This window comes from Electrophorus electricus, chromosome 2, assembly GCF_041902795.1.
Source record: "Electrophorus electricus isolate QZ-2024a chromosome 2, ASM4190279v1, whole genome shotgun sequence".
NCBI classification, from domain to species: domain Eukaryota; kingdom Metazoa; phylum Chordata; class Actinopteri; order Gymnotiformes; family Gymnotidae; genus Electrophorus; species Electrophorus electricus.
The window spans coordinates 6312939-6330204 of record NC_137498.1 but is presented as its reverse complement, the minus strand read 5'-3'; the positions used below and the strand labels follow the sequence as shown (position 1 = coordinate 6330204).

The window sequence follows — 17266 nt, the reverse complement described above, 5'->3', positions numbered from 1 at the left end:
TGTTAGTGGTAATAGTAACTTTAGTGGGAAGGGAGAGGGAGAGAAGGAAGGAGGGAGGGAGTGAGTGAGTGAGTGAGTGAGTGAGTGAGTGAGAGGGAGGCAAAGACAATCTATAATCAATATAATCAGACATTTACATCTTATAACTTGATGGTCATGCATACATCATACTAACATCTATTGGGAAATCTCTTAGTGATTTCTAGTACCATCATCATTTGGCTGGTACCATCAGTACCATCAGGTGACTGGACCTGGAGCAATTAAGTATGTCATATATAATAATTAAGTATGTCATATATAATAATAATGGAGTATGTCATATATAATAATAATAATGGAGTATGTCATATGTAATAACAGCCATTTTACATGTAAATGTGCAGCCATGTTTAATAGTGAAGGCCTTTATCTCGTGTGTTTCTGCAGGCTGCATGTTGGTAGGGAATCTGAGGACAGACGTCATCACTGCATACACAGGAGACTCAGTACAGCTGCCCTGCTCCTGTACTGAACCACACGCCAAACCTGAGAGTTTCACCTGGCAGAAATACAACACAAGAAGACAAACATGGGATGTGTTCACCAGTGAGAGTGAACAGTACAGAAACAGAGTTCAGATGGGTACTGCTCACTCTCCAGGAAATCTCTCTCTACTCATATCACACCTGACTGAAGAGGATGAGGGAGAATACTGGTGTTATCTTAACCAGTGGAACTATAAATACATCAAACTCATCATTAAAGGTAAAACACGGTATTTGATCCAAATCCAACTGCAAATGATAAATCCAGCTTTAAGGTTTTCTTATGTATCCACACTAGCAAAGTCTTGGTTGTCTGAGTTACTTGTAGACTTTCTGCTGTTATATTTGCTGTTGTGCTGTCATCTGTGCACATTACCAGTAACGTTTAGTTCAGTGATGGTCAAATACTCCTTTAATTGTAACAAATATCTTGGGCAGTTCAAGTAAGAATGTCTCAGGTTTTTAACACACATGCTTCTTTGTTTTGGTTTTTCTGTCACTGTTTTCATCTTTGTCTAGTTTGCATTCGTTAATCTTTGTATAAATATCCCTTGTTTTATCATCTTGGTTGTGGGTATCTGAATGTGCGCTCTCTCGTCCTCCCGTGAGTTTATTGTTGTTTGGTAACGTTATTAGCCTGCTCGTTATTCTAGTGTTTACTGTTTAACTTCCTTCTTGGTAATGATGTGCAGACGAAGTCTTGTGAAGCGTTTGAGGTTCTTCCTTATTGTACTGCTGAAGGATTCGAAGCTTTGGAGCATTGAAAGCTGGTGACAAACAGCGACACCTGGTGGTTTTCAGAAATTATAGCAGCTAAAGATTCAAAACTGCGCAGCACTATAAACAATACAACACTGCACCGCCTTCATATGTCATTAAAAAAAAAAAAAAAGGATGATCAGTAATGATGTTTAATAATTAAATTCTGAAATAATTTGTGTAAAATCATTGTTTCCCTTTTATGTAAGTACAACAGGTTGGCGTTAGGAAATGTTTACTCTCACTTTTGACTTCTATAATTAGCACATTTCCAATTTTTTTTAGTAAAAAGATAAAGCTTCCAAGTTATAGGACAGTGCCAAACTTATGAAAGTCTCACCCTCATTCTGTGCTTCAGTGACGTCTGAAGCTTCGACCATCATTATTCACGTGTTGTTAGTAACTTTAGTGGTAATATTAATGGTAATATTAACTTTAGTGGTAATAGTAACTGATACAAGCTTCGGTACACTGTGTGATACGAGCTTCGATGTCTTAGTATCAAATGTTACATCACAATTTTATTGTTTCTGCACAGTTCCTGTATCATTTTTCTCCCTTTTTGGTGTTCCATTTAGTCATTGCTTAGTTTGCATCATTTTGTTAATTTTGCCGTTGTGTCTACCTGTTTTGCAAATGAAGAACTTTCGTTTACACATGTGCGTCAAGTCCTGTCTGCCTCTGCGCTACATTATCGTTCTGAAAACTACACAGTGTGCAGATCATTAATGTTGGTGGACCAGCTGGATCAAAATCACTAATGTGTTCTTATTTTAGATTTTTGATTTAAAACATCTAAAATAAGAAGCAAGGCTTTACTATGACAAGTTGCAAATGGGCGTAAACAAACAGTCATAAAAGTTGATTTAGTCAATGTTGATGTCAGCTTGACATTACAAGTGACATATTTGGAGCTTGTTACTGTAATTATTTACCCCTGTCCCACTTACCTACAACCAAAGGCAGAGGTGCCGGCAAAGGTTTAATGCACATAAAATTACAAAATGTATCTGATTCCAAATTATTCCTGTAATTATAATTTATATTCTGAAGAGAATGCTCTACTGCATTGTCTAGCATGTGTTATGAGAATATACATAACCACCTTTCTGAAATTCCTGTCTTAATGCATCCTGCTTTTTCAGTGGTTCTGTCAGCCTAACATAGGATTTGACCTACTAAACTTATAGTGCAGAGATTGGATACTTTACAGGAAACTGGTGTCAGCACTCTAAATATATATAAAAATATAGCTGGCTCTTCACTCGGCCTCAATCTACCAGTGTAGAGAATTTTGACTACACCTTTGGATTTCCCCTCTCTTCATAAATTATCAGTGATTAACATCATCTGCGAGTGTCTGGAGTCCATCAGTCTCATTACAAATACTACGCGGAGAGCCGAGCTTCATAAGTTCAATGTAGCAAAGGGTTAAAGAAGGTGAAGTGGGTGGCCAGGCCGGGAACAGTAGAGCATGTCTGCTGGAGCATCGAGAGAGAGAGAGAGAGAGAGAGAGAGAGAGCACAAGCCGAAGGGAGAGATTTCTCCAAATGTACGTCTTCAGTCCACCAACTCTGCTCCAGCTCCACTCTCAGCTCTGCTCCAGCATTAACTCCACACGGTTCAGAATTTCTTTATTCTTATCTTGATTGATCAACAGTAGAGTTTGTCCAACAATGAATAATCAAAGAGTGACCACATACGAGCAGCATCCCTGTCATAGCACATCCAAGAGGAACCCACAGCTGGTAGAGTGATTTACTGTCCTGAATAACATTTGATGAATAACAATATCTCTGCAAGAGACCACAGATGACCACAGCAGTTGGGGCAAACAAGAACAAGACTTCATAGTTGAGAGTTTGGCCTACACATATAAATATGTTACAATTTTCTTGGTTGAAATGACATAGTATGCCATGACAAATGACGCTGTAGCTCAGTCTCTCTCAGTGTACACATATCTCAGCTACCTGTATGAGGGCATTATGGAATTTGTAGTTCATGAAGCATTTATGTATAAAGTCTTGTAATTTTGCTCTTTTTTTATCTTAATTTTGTAGCTGCTTGGGTTGAGGCTTTAGATTAGAATTTTCTGGAATGTCTATGGAAATAATGACCAATATGCTTCCAGATCCAAGACTGTTGAATAAATGTGTGATCACTGTTCTCCCTCTGACATATGCTGCCTGCTAAGGCATCTTATTTAGGTTCAATTTAAAGGCAGCATCAGACACTAAATCTGCAGTATAAATAATCTTTCACACCGAACACGAGAAAAATCTGCCTGGTGAAAAACCTCATTCACTTGAAGGGGCAAGAGCTTTACTTGCTTCTTTCTGAAAGAAAAGCAGCTGCTATTCTTATACTAATTATTAAAACAATGTCACAAGTAGTGTTAGCTGTTTTCTGAAGGACTACGTTCCCCAAAATTACACAATACCAAGACCGCCCATAATCCCCTCATTTTGCTCCACCCATGTGAAAACATGAGCGAGGTGGCAGTTAGATGTGACCGACGCTTAAGTCTTCATACATGATGGGAATGGAAATCTAATTAGAATGGGAATCTAACTGGATCATTTCTGTTACTCAGACCTTTGCCTGTACAGACAACACCAGACCCCTCACTAGACACACAGACAAACTCAGTGAGATCAGGTGGAAAACTGAACAAACATCAGCATTTCAAGAATCTGTAGCATTTGTTGTATGTGCCACTTGACTGCTGTAACAGCTGGAGAACCGCAGGGCGCGGAGCAGGACGCACAGACTCCCTCGACTTTGACACACATTTATTAACACGTAACGCTTACGACGATGGCACTCACACAACATAAACGGATAACATGAATACACGTAACACTGGCAGGAACATGACAGCAACATGAACATGTACGTTTAACATGAATACACGTAGGACTAGCAACACAAACAATGACCAACACTAATGCACACACCAACAGGGGTTTAAATACACACAGACACACACAACATTAAACCAGGGGCAGGTTTGTGCCATCATGGGGGCGTGGTTACAAAACAAAAAATCATTTCAACTGCACTCAGTGGGCTGTACTGCATATAGCGACTGGTCTGTACCAATAACTACTGTACTACATAAAACAAAAAATCTATCCAGCAGCAGGATCTGCAGTTCTACTTCTGTCTGTTTCTAGTTACATCTTCTGTTTGTATTTGTATTTCATGCCTGTAGTTAATGACTCTTGTCTTCTGTCCTTTTTAGGTTCTAGTCAGTTATATACCCATATTACACACAACTTGTTTAGTTTCCTTATTTAGTTACTACTGTTCTCATTTGCTCTAGAGAGAGGGGGAGAAAAAGAAAGAGGGAGAGAGAGAGGAGGGAAGGAGAGAGAGAGAGAAAGGAAGAAATAGAGAGAGAATGAGGGATAGAGAGAGAAGGAGAGAAGGAGGGAGGGAGGGAGCGAGGGTGGGCAGAGGGGGAGAGAGAGAAGGAGGGAGGGAGAGAGACAATATATAATCAGACGTTTACATCTTATAACTTGATGGTCATGTATCCATCATACCAACATCTATTGGGAAATCTCTTAGTGATTTCCAGTACCATCATCAGTTGGCTGGTACCATCAGTACCATCAGGTGACTGGACCTGGAGCAATTAAGTATGCCATATATAATAGTTAAGTATGTCATATATAATAATAATGGAGTATGTGATATACAATAATAATTAAGTATGTCATATATAATAATAATAACGGAGTATGTCATATATAATAATTAAGTATGTCATATATAATAATAATGGAGTATGTCATATATAATAATAATGGAGTATGTCATATGTAATAACAGCCATTTTACATGTACATGTGCAGCCATGTTTAATAGTGAAGGCCTTTATCCTGTGTGTTTCTGCAGGCTGCATGTTGGTAGGGAATCTGAGGACAGACGTCATCACTGCATACACAGGAGACTCAGTACTGCTGCCCTGCTCCTGTACTGACCCACACGCCAAACATGAGAGTTTCACCTGGAGGAAACGCAACACAAACAGAAACACATGGGACGTGATCACCAGTGAGAGTGAACAGTACAGAAACAGAGTTCAGATGGGTACTGTTCACTCTCCAGGAAATCTCTCTCTATTCATATCACACCTGACTGAAGAGGATGAGGGAGTCTACAGGTGTTATCCTAACCAGTGGAACTATAAAGCCATCAGACTCATCATTAAAGGTAAAACACTGTATTTGATCCAAATCCAACTGCAAATGATAAATCCAGCTTTAAGGTTTTCTTAGGTATCCACACTAGCAAAATCTTGGTTGTCTGAGTTACTTGTAGACTTTCTGCTGTCATATTTGTTGTTGTGCTGTCATCTTTGCACATTACCAGTAACCTTTAGTTCAGTGATGGTCAAATACTCTTTTAAACAATGTCACAAGTAGTGTTAGCTGTTTTCTGAATGACTACCTTCCCCAAAATTAAACAACATGAAGAGCAGCCATAATCACCTGATTTTGCTCAACCCATGTGAAAAAATTAAATCTTAAATTTTAAGTCTTCATACATGATGGGAATGTAATTAGAATGGGAATCTAACTGGATCATTTCTGTTACTCAGACCTTTGCCTGTACAGACAACACCAGACCCCTCACTAGACACACAGACAAACTCAGTGAGATCAGGTGGAAAACTGAACAAACATCAGCACTTCAAGAATCTGTAGCATTTGTTGTATGTGCCACTTGATTGCTGTAACAGCTGGAGTGCCGCAGGGCGCGGAGCAGGACGCACAGACTCCCTTGACTTTGACAGACACTTATTGATACATAACGCTTACGACGACGGCACTCACACAACATAAACGGATAACACGAATACACGTAACACTGCAGGAACACTAACGACGGCAACACAAACATATACGTTTAACATGAATACACGTAGGACTAGCAACACAAACAATGACCAACACTAATGCACACACCAACAGGGGTTTAACTACACACAGACACACACAACATTAAACCAGGGGCAGGTGTGTGCCATCATGGGGGCGTGGTTACAAAACAAAAAATCATTTCAACTGCACTCAGTGGGCCGTACTGCATATAGCGACTGGTCTGTATCAATAACTACTGTACTACATAAAACAAAAAATCTATCCAGCAGCAGGATCTGCAGTTCTACTTCTGTCTGTTTCTAGTTACATCTTCTGTTTGTATTTGTATTTCATGCCTGTAGTTAATGACTCTTGTCTTCTGTCCTTTTTAGGTTCTAGTCAGTTATATACCCATATTACACACAACTTGTTTAGTTTCCTTATTTAGTTACTACTGTTCTCATTTATCTAGAGAGAGGGGGAGAAAAAGAAAGAGGGAGAGAGAGAGGAGGGAAGGAGAGAGAGAGAGAAAGGAAGAAATAGAGAGAGAATGAGGGATGGAGAGAGAAGGAGAGAAGGAGGGAGGGAGGGAGGGAGGGAGGGAGCGAGGGTGGGCAGAGGGGGAGAGAGAGAAGGAGGGAGGGAGAGAGACAATATATAATCAGACATTTACATCTTATAACTTGATGGTCATGTATCCATCATACCAACATCTATTGGGAAATCTCTTAGTGATTTCCAGTACCATCATCAGTTGGCTGGTACCATCAGTACCATCAGGTGACTGGACCTGGAGCAATTAAGTATGCCATCTATAATAAAAATGGAGTATGTGATATACAATAACAATTAAGTATGTCATATATAATAATATTAACGGAGTATGTCATATATAATAATAACCATTTTACATGTAAATGTGCAGCTATGTTTAATAGTGAAGGCCTTTATCTCGTGTGTTTCTGCAGGCTGCATGTTGGTAGGGAATCTGAGGACAGACGTCATCACTGCATACACAGGAGACTCAGTACAGCTGCCCTGCTCCTGTACTGAACCACACGCCAAACCTGAGAGTTTCACCTGGCAGAAATACAACACAAGAAGACAAACATGGGATGTGATCACCAGTGAGAGTGAACAGTACAGAAACAGAGTTCAGATGGGTACTGCTCACTCTCCAGGAAATCTCTCTCTACTCATATCACACCTGACTGAAGAGGATGAGGGAGAATACTGGTGTTATCTTAACCAGTGGAACTATAAATACATCAAACTCATCATTAAAGGTAAAACACGGTATTTGATCCAAATCCAACTGCAAATGATAAATCCAGCTTTAAGGTTTTCTTATGTATCCACACTAGCAAAGTCTTGGTTGTCTGAGTTACTTGTAGACTTTCTGCTGTTATATTTGCTGTTGTGCTGTCATCTGTGCACATTACCAGTAACGTTTAGTTCAGTGATGGTCAAATACTCCTTTAATTGTAACAAATATCTTGGGCAGTTCAAGTAAGAATGTCTCAGGTTTTTAACACACATGCTTCTTTGTTTTGGTTTTTCTGTCACTGTTTTCATCTTTGTCTAGTTTGCATTCGTTAATCTTTGTATAAATATCCCTTGTTTTATCATCTTGGTTGTGGGTATCTGAATGTGCGCTCTCTCGTCCTCCCGTGAGTTTATTGTTGTTTGGTAACGTTATTAGCCTGCTCGTTATTCTAGTGTTTACTGTTTAACTTCCTTCTTGGTAATGATGTGCAGATGAAGTCTTGTGAAGCGTTTGAGGTTCTTCCTTATTGTACTGCTGAAGGATTCGAAGCTTTGGAGCATTGAAAGCTGGTGACAAACAGCGACACCTGGTGGTTTTCAGAAATTATAGCAGCTAAAGATTCAAAACTGCGCAGCACTATAAACAATACAACACTGCACCGCCTTCATATGTCATTAAAAAAAAAAAAAAGGATGATCAGTAATGATGTTTAATAATTAAATTCTGAAATAATTTGTGTAAAATCATTGTTTCCCTTTTATGTAAGTACAACAGGTTGGCGTTAGGAAATGTTTACTCTCACTTTTGACTTCTATAATTAGCACATTTCCAATTTTTTTTAGTAAAAAGATAAAGCTTCCAAGTTATAGGACAGTGCCAAACTTATGAAAGTCTCACCCTCATTCTGTGCTTCAGTGACGTCTGAAGCTTCGACCATCATTATTCACGTGTTGTTAGTAACTTTAGTGGTAATATTAATGGTAATATTAACTTTAGTGGTAATAGTAACTGATACAAGCTTCGGTACACTGTGTGATACGAGCTTCGATGTCTTAGTATCAAATGTTACATCACAATTTTATTGTTTCTGCACAGTTCCTGTATCATTTTTCTCCCTTTTTGGTGTTCCATTTAGTCATTGCTTAGTTTGCATCATTTTGTTAATTTTGCCATTGTGTCTACCTGTTTTGCAAATGAAGAACTTTCGTTTACACATGTGCGTCAAGTCCTGTCTGCCTCTGCGTTACATTATCGTTCTGAAAACTACACAGTGTGCAGATCATTAATGTTGGTGGACCAGCTGGATCAAAATCACTAATGTGTTCTTATTTTAGATTTTTGATTTAAAACATCTAAAATAAGAAGCAAGGCTTTACTATGACAAGTTGCAAATGGGCGTAAACAAACAGTCATAAAAGTTGATTTAGTCAATGTTGATGTCAGCTTGACATTACAAGTGACATATTTGGAGCTTGTTACTGTAATTATTTACCCCTGTCCCACTTACCTACAACCAAAGGCAGAGGTGCCGGCAAAGGTTTAATGCACATAAAATTACAAAATGTATCTGATTCCAAATTATTCCTGTAATTATAATTTATATTCTGAAGAGAATGCTCTACTGCATTGTCTAGCATGTGTTATGAGAATATGCATAACCACCTTTCTGAAATTCCTGTCTTAATGCATCCTGCTTTTTCAGTGGTTCTGTCAGCCTAACATAGGATTTGACCTACTAAACTTATAGTGCAGAGATTGGATACTTTACAGGAAACTGGTGTCAGCACTCTAAATATATATAAAAATATAGCTGGCTCTTCACTCGGCCTCAATCTACCAGTGTAGAGAATTTTGACTACACCTTTGGATTTCCCCTCTCTTCATAAATTATCAGTGATTAACATCATCTGCGAGTGTCTGGAGTCCATCAGTCTCATTACAAATACTACGCGGAGAGCCGAGCTTCATAAGTTCAATGTAGCAAAGGGTTAAAGAAGGTGAAGTGGGTGGCCAGGCCGGGAACAGTAGAGCATGTCTGCTGGAGCATCGAGAGAGAGAGAGAGAGAGAGAGAGAGAGAGAGAGAACAAGCCCAAGGGAGAGATTTCTCCAAATGTACGTCTTCAGTCCACCAAATATGCTCCAGCTCCACTCTCAGCTCTGCTCCAGCATTAACTCCATATGGTTCAGAATTTCTTTAGTCTGATCTTGATTGATCAACAGCCGAGTTTGTCCAACACTGACTAATCAAAGAGTGACCACATACGAGCAGCATCCCTGTCATAGCACATCTGAGAGGAACCCACAGCTGGTAGAGTGATTTACTGTCCTGAATAACAATTGATGAATAACAATATCTCTGCAAGAGACCACAGATGACCACAGCAGTTGGTGGCAAACAAGAACAAGACTTCATAGTTGAGAGTTTGGTGTACACATATAAATATGTTATGATTTTCTTGGTTGAAATGACATAGTATGCCATGACAAATGACGCTGTAGCTCAGTCTCTCTCAGTGTACACATATCTCAGCTACCTGTATGAGGGCATTATGGAATTTGTAGTTCATGAAGCATTTATGTACAAAGTCTTGTAATTTTGCTCTTTTTTTATCTTAATTTTGTAGCTGGTTGGGTTGAGGCTTTAAATTAGAATTTTCTGGAATGTCTATGGAAATACTGACCATTATGCTTCCAGATCCAAGACTGTTGAATAAATGTGTGATCACTCCCTCTGACATATGCTGCCTGCTAAGGCATCTTATTTAGGTTCAATTTAAAGGCAGCATCAGACACTAAATCTGCAGTATAAATAATCTTTCACACCGAACACGAGAAAAATCTGCCTGGTGAAAAACCTCATTCACTTGAAGGGGCAAGAGCTTTACTTGCTTCTTTCTGAAAGAAAAGCAGCTGCTATTCTTATACTAATTATTAAAACAATGTCACAAGTAGTGTTAGCTGTTTTCTGAAGGACTACGTTTCCCAAAATTACACAATACCAAGACCGCCCATAATCCCCTCATTTTGCTCCACCCATGTGAAAACATGAGCGAGGTGGCAGTTAGATGTGACCGACGCTTAAGTCTTCATACATGATGGGAATGGAAATCTAATTAGAATGGGAATCTAACTGGATCATTTCTGTTACTCAGACCTTTGCCTGTACAGACAACACCAGACCCCTCACTAGACACACAGACAAACTCTTTGAGATCCGTTGGAAAACTGAACAAACATCAGCACTTCAAGAATCTGTAGCATTTGTTGTATGTGCCACTTGATTGCTGTAACAGCTGGAGTGCCGCAGGGTGCGGAGCAGGACGCACAGACTCCCTCGACTTTGAAAGACATTTATTGATACTTAACGCTTACGACGACGGCACTCACACAACATAAACGGATAACACGAATACACGTAACACTGCAGGAACACTAACGACGGCAACACAAACATATACGTTTAACATGAATACACGTAGGACTAGCAACACAAACAATGACCAACACTAATGCACACACCAACAGGGGTTTAACTACACACAGACACACACAACATTAAACCAGGGGCAGGTGTGTGCCATCATGGGGGCGTGATTACAGAACAAAAAGTGACTTCAACTGCAGGCGGTGGGCCGTACCACGTGACCAGTGGTGAGGGGAGCGTTCCGTGACAATTGCTGGCTTAATATAAAGAATTCTAGTGAAGGCTTCCATACTGATGCGCTATCACAGAGTTACATATATTGTGTCTGACCTTTATTTAACTGTTAGTTTTATGGCATTACTTAAGACATTCACAATCATATAAACATCAAAATGGAACACTTTATTTCAGAACCAGGGCAAATGCATCACTTTCAGTACAAAGTAATTTACAACAGAGTCATATGGGAGTTTCATTTCAGCTTCATCACCCAGTTTCAAGAACAGGAAGGTACTACATGGTTTGAGGTGCTCACATCTGTTCAGATGTGTGAGGTATGAGTGGTTCAGGTACAGCAGTGTTACTGGATTCAGTGATACTGGTAGGCTGAGAGTGTTCTGACAGTGAAAGATATCCAGCCAGCAGTGTTTCAGTGGTCAGACACTGATCATGACTGGAGTTGGAGGATGGTTAACACTAACTGTGTAATAGACCAGATGGGCTAGAACCACTGACTCTACAAAAACAAGATTTTTCTCAACCATTCATATTTATCAAATGTGATGGAGCATAAACTATTGCATAAAGAGAGAGAGAAGGAGAGAAGCAGAGAGAGAGAGAAGGAGGGAGGCAGAGAGGGAGAGAAAGAAAGGAAAAAAAAATAAGAGCAGAGAGAAGAGTCTCCTCTCACAGCTGGTGCTGACACTGAGTTCATTAACACACACTAACACTAACACATCAGGACCAGTCTGAAGTACAAACAATCGGACCAAACCAAATTATTACACTTCACAAACTAAACTACATCACCCACTGGAACACAAACACAAGCACAAAGCAAAATGCAACGTTATCTGGCCCTAAAACGTCAGTACACTGTAGCAGACGACCTGTACACAGTGACTGACATTAAACACAGAACCACGTTGACAAAGTCCAGACTCAGAGAACACAGCCTGGCCGTCCAGACCAGCCGATATAAATGTCATGGCTGCCCAGAGAACAGAGACTCTGTCAGCAATGTAAATATGATACTGTAGAGACAGAGCTGCACTTCCTCACTGAATGTGAAAAATTCATCCAAATACGGCAAATTTACTTTACAAAATTTGAGACGATCCACCCCAACTTTAAGTGTCTGTCTAACACTGACAAACTGCCCATCCTACTGGGCGAAAAGAAGGAAAGCAGCGCTTTAGCTGCGTGATACATATCTGCCTGCCATAAGATGAGGGACAATGATTAACCCACCCAAACACACACACACACACACAAACAGACTATATTACCCAGTTTATAAAAGTTACCTAACTATTTATTATTATTAACTATTTATTATTAACTATTTATTATTATTATTATTATTATTATTATTATTATTATTATTATTATTATTATTATTATTATTATTAACTATTTATTATTTTCCATCATTATTATTTATTCATTTTCCTTTCTTTTCACTTCTTCCCTTTTACTTCTAATTATTATTATTTCAGACCAATTACAGTTTCTCTTCAAGTTCTTTATCATAACAGAATTCTTAATTTCCATAATTGCAAAGGTTGTAATGTTGTGTAATGTTCATGTTATAATACTGCTTTGGCAATATTACAATACTATAGTTGTATATGCTCATGCCAATAAAACTTACTGAACTGAAATGCACTGAGAGAGAGAGAGAGAGAGAGAGAGAGAGAGACTTGACTCAGAAGTCCCTAATTCATTCATTCAGAAAATGACTGAAGGACACACTGCATCTACAGAGCCCTGCAGCTTCAGACGTAGCCAACGTATCACCACCACTGACACACAGAGGAGTGAACACGTCTGCTTGGCCAAACTGTACATACATCAGTTCTGTAGTACAAAATCTAAACATGTTAAATACATAACAGCCCTGAACCCTCATTACTTATAACTGATCACACTTTTCTAATCTTGCAGAGGCTCCATATAAACCTGTAAATTCTCCTCCAGTGGACACTGACACAACAAGTCCAACAGCTTCAACTAAACCTGCTACTACAATGACGTCTCCAACAGGTTAGAAGACATTCAGTCCATCCACTTCCAATGGAGGTAACACACATTGGTTTAACGAGTGTGGGGCAGGATGCAAGCGTGACTTAGCCTGGTTTGATGCGTTTTTGTTTTTAATGAAAATGAAAGCACACATGAACTTACTGTGCTAATGTTGCATACACAATGTCATACAAGCGATTAAGGCAAAATAACTGACATTAGTGGTTGTACAGGATTGGGCTTTATAGGGTAAATAATGAGGGTGAGACTAGCCCCAGGCGACGGAGGTAAGTGAAAGGAGAAACACAGGACCCCTGTGTGAGGGCATGAACAACACAAAGCATGTGGAGGAATAAAAACAAACAAAGGAGCACATGGGGAGGAGGATGGTGGTGAGAGGTGTTACAGTAGCACCCACACCCCCCTTAACACGGGGCTCCTGTGTGATGGTGGTGAGGGGTGTTACGGTAGCACCCACACCCCCCTTAACACGGGGCTCCTGTGTGATGGTGGTGAGGGGTGTTACAGTAGCACCCACACCACCCTTAACACGGGGTTCCTGTGTGATGGTGGTGAGGGGTGTTACAGTAGCACCCACACCCCCCTTAACACGGGGCTCCTGTGTGATGGTGGTGAGGGGTGTTACAGTAGCACCCACACCCCCCTTAACACGGGGCTCCTGTGTGATGGTGGTGAGGGGTGTTACAGTAGCACCCACACCCCCCTTAACACGGGGCTCCTGTGTGATGGTGGTGAGGGGTGTTACAGTAGCACCCACACCCTGCTTAACACGGGGCTCCTGACGTGCATAACAGTTGACAAGGGAGCCCGAGCCCGGCATCACACAGCAGGGTCTGGGGAACCTGGACAAGGACAGGTGGAAAAGGAGGAAAAAAAGGGGCAAGTCCATCGGGTGAGGGGTGGAAACAGGACTTTGTACCACAACCAGAGACCTGACAGCAGGCTGGACAGGAGACGACTGGGTTCCAGCTTGGGCAGTGGGATGGACGGGAGCCCGGCTGAGAGTAGGAGCACTGGATACGGGATAACAGGAACCGAACCACAGCTGGGATTGGGACAGTTACAAAGATATGAATGGGAACAGACAAAGGCAGACACTGGGACTGGTAGGGTAACAATGAAAAGTCGTGTCAGTCCAAGCACAACAGAGATGTGACAGGAGGTAGCCAGGCCAGGAATGAGGGAGAATGTCTGCAGAGAGCGAAAGCGAGAGAGAGCGAGAGAGCGAGAGAGAGAGAGAGAGAGACCCCCCCCGGGACAGCTATTCTGCTCAGGTGAAGACTAATCCACTCCATGAGGACTTGACCCAGCAGTCCCTGTTTCATTCACTCACAGAAAATGACTGAAGGACACACTGCACCTACAGAACCTGTAACCTCACACTTAGCCATCCTATTAACCACCAGTAACACAGTGAACCGAATACTTTTGCTTTTACAAACTGTACATACATCAGTTTTGTAGTACAAAATATAAATGTAAACATGTAAAACGCATGAAAGCACAGAACCTTCAGTACTTTCAACTCATCATATTTTCTATTCTTGCAGAGGCCCCACATTCATTCTGTTCATCAACTACCACTGAATTTAAGATGCATTTGTTTAATAATATTCTCCCATCAACTCCATAAAATGATTCCCCACTATATACTACTACTACGAATACTAATAATAATAATAGTAGTAAACGACATTTAGTTTAACATTTAGTTTAAGAGGGAGTGTTTGGAAGAGTAAACAGTTCACAGCTGTGCTAAATAAATGTATTCTGCTGCTGTATAAGACTGGGGTCAGTGTTTGTTGTGTTGTTACAGTCTCTCCTCAGACTCTGCCCTACATCCCCTTTGCTTTGGTCACTGTGATCTTCCTCCACATTATCGTGGCTGTGGTTTATTACACCAAAAGAAACAAAGGTAAAAATCTCATTAGCAAGCTGTTATAATCAGATTGTTTTCTCATTGTGTCCATTAACATCCATTTTACCATGTGCAGAGTCAGATCCTGAATGAACTGAGTTGTTCTTGTTCATGTGACCTGCTTCAGTGTCAGAAATGAGCAGAGTTCACTATAACACTGCTGGTGGAGATGAAACAGCTAGTCTGCAGTAGAGAAGAAAACCAAGAGAAATCAACAGACCAGCTACAGACCTACACACCTGTTTAACAGACCTGCCACACACATCTGATCAGCGTTAAGTGGCACTGAAATCTGCGTTGTGGTTCGGTCCGGTAGAGAGGAACCGGTGCTAATTACTTGCTAATTGCTAATTAGATACTAGCATAAAGTAGGACTTGTAGGGGCAGGACAATCTAGAACTAAATTCTGACTCCAACAAGCATCATTTTGCTTGTCTGTAAAAAATGTATTGCGTCTGTAAAAAATGTATTGCGTTTTATTATTACATTATCGTATTTTTCCCCAAAAATATTTTTTTCTGCATTTTATGTGTGTATTTCTATTGAAGGATTTTTTTAAATTTGAATTTTAAATAGCATCATATTTTTTTTTCTGTTCTTAATCATGTCTTTTAAAGTCAAATGCCAAACTGTTGGCTGTACGCATCACTTCCACTGTGTATCTATTGTTGTTTCATAAATAAAGAGCCAAAGCAGGACAGAGAGTTGTGGTTTCTGTTTACACCCACTGATAACCACACACATCATGAAGGTGTGTGTGGTGCAGTTTGACAGCAGAATGTGTGTAGAGTGCAGTTCACTGACAGCAGTTGGACATGCCACTATCTGTTGGACATCACTATCTGTGATGTGTCTAGCTGGGGGGAACTGGCACACACACATACATACACACACATAAAAACACATGCACACATTCATACAAACAAAAACATACACACACACACACACACACACACACACATACAGCTGCTTCAGGATGGCCAGACCCACATTTGAAGGACCTGGAGAAAAAAACATAATTTTACACACACACTAAATGTACAAAGTGAGACACACCTACCCCCCCCCCCCCCACACACACACACACACACACACTCACAAATATATGCCTGCTCCCATACATGCGTATGTAGCTACCAGTTTACAGTTGTGAGAATTGTACTCACTTCTTTATTTCTGTTTGTGTTATTTATTCCTCACTTTTTTATTGTTTGTGATGCAGCTCTTTGGTCGCTACACACTTGGTCAAGAAGAAAGGACAGCCAATGCTGATGCACACAAACACATACACACATTCACGCCTACACTAACACATTCATGCATGCTTGCTCGCGCACACACACACACACAAACACACACAGACACAGACCCAGACACACATGTCCATGCTTCTTTTTTGGTTTTGTGGGCTTTAGGTTCTGCTGTGATCCAAATATCAACTTCATGTTTTAATCAGTCAATCACTAACTGACTGGCAGCATGGATTCTGTCACATTCACTCCAGTGACTCCAGTTTAAAGACTGGTTTTCTTAATTAGTCTTTTTTTGTTGTTTTTGTCTTTGTGCTCAAGGAAATTAGTTTACAAATGTGAAAATTCCCAAACTTCATGATTAAACCCCCATGTCATCTCTTGGAAAGATTGAAACAAAAACACTGAATGACTGATGGAAATTTAAAAAAAAAAATGTTATTCTCTATACATATGTCCCAGTCAAAAAGTCATCTGCACAGAATATAACACTACTACACAGTGTAGTAGAGTTTGTGGACAAGCATCATCCATCTCGGTTCTCCAAGTCAGTTTCTCCCACAGGATGGCAGTGCCGTCCTGGAGTGATAAAGGCAACATGAGTCAGAGGGAAACACCTGATAGCCAGAGTCCAGTCAGTGGGAGGAAGTGGACTGCAGTGTTTACACAGGTATGGTGGACACTCCCCCATCCTCCTCAGTGGGGGGTGATATGAGTAGAGAGATATTTCCTGGAGTATCTTTAAGATGCTGAACTCTGCCTGTGTAACCCTGAGTCTGGTCAGTGGATACGATTTCTTTTTCTCTGAAGATTCGTTTAAGAGTGTGTGGTATGTGATGTTCAGTCTAGGAGCAGGTCAGTAGAACAGACCCTCCCACATGAACCTTTTGGTTCCCCAAATTAATGTGCAGTCTGTGAAAAACACCTGATGGAAACAGTTCAAATTTCCCAGGATGAAGACCTCTGCCATCCTTTTTGAGT

The 17266-nt window shown here is 40.4% G+C and overlaps 1 protein-coding gene across 1 annotated transcript; it reads left to right on the top strand.

Moving 5' to 3' along the window:
* Positions 1 to 434: 434 nt before the first annotated feature.
* Positions 435 to 7816, top strand: LOC145643413 (polymeric immunoglobulin receptor-like). Its single transcript, XM_081694583.1, has 3 exons — positions 435 to 747; positions 5193 to 5510; positions 7129 to 7816. The coding sequence occupies exons 1-3, from the start codon at positions 435 to 437 to the stop codon at positions 7671 to 7673; spliced, it is 1176 nt and encodes a 391-aa protein (XP_081550709.1). The 3' UTR covers positions 7674 to 7816.
* Positions 7817 to 17266: the final 9450 nt, after the last annotated feature.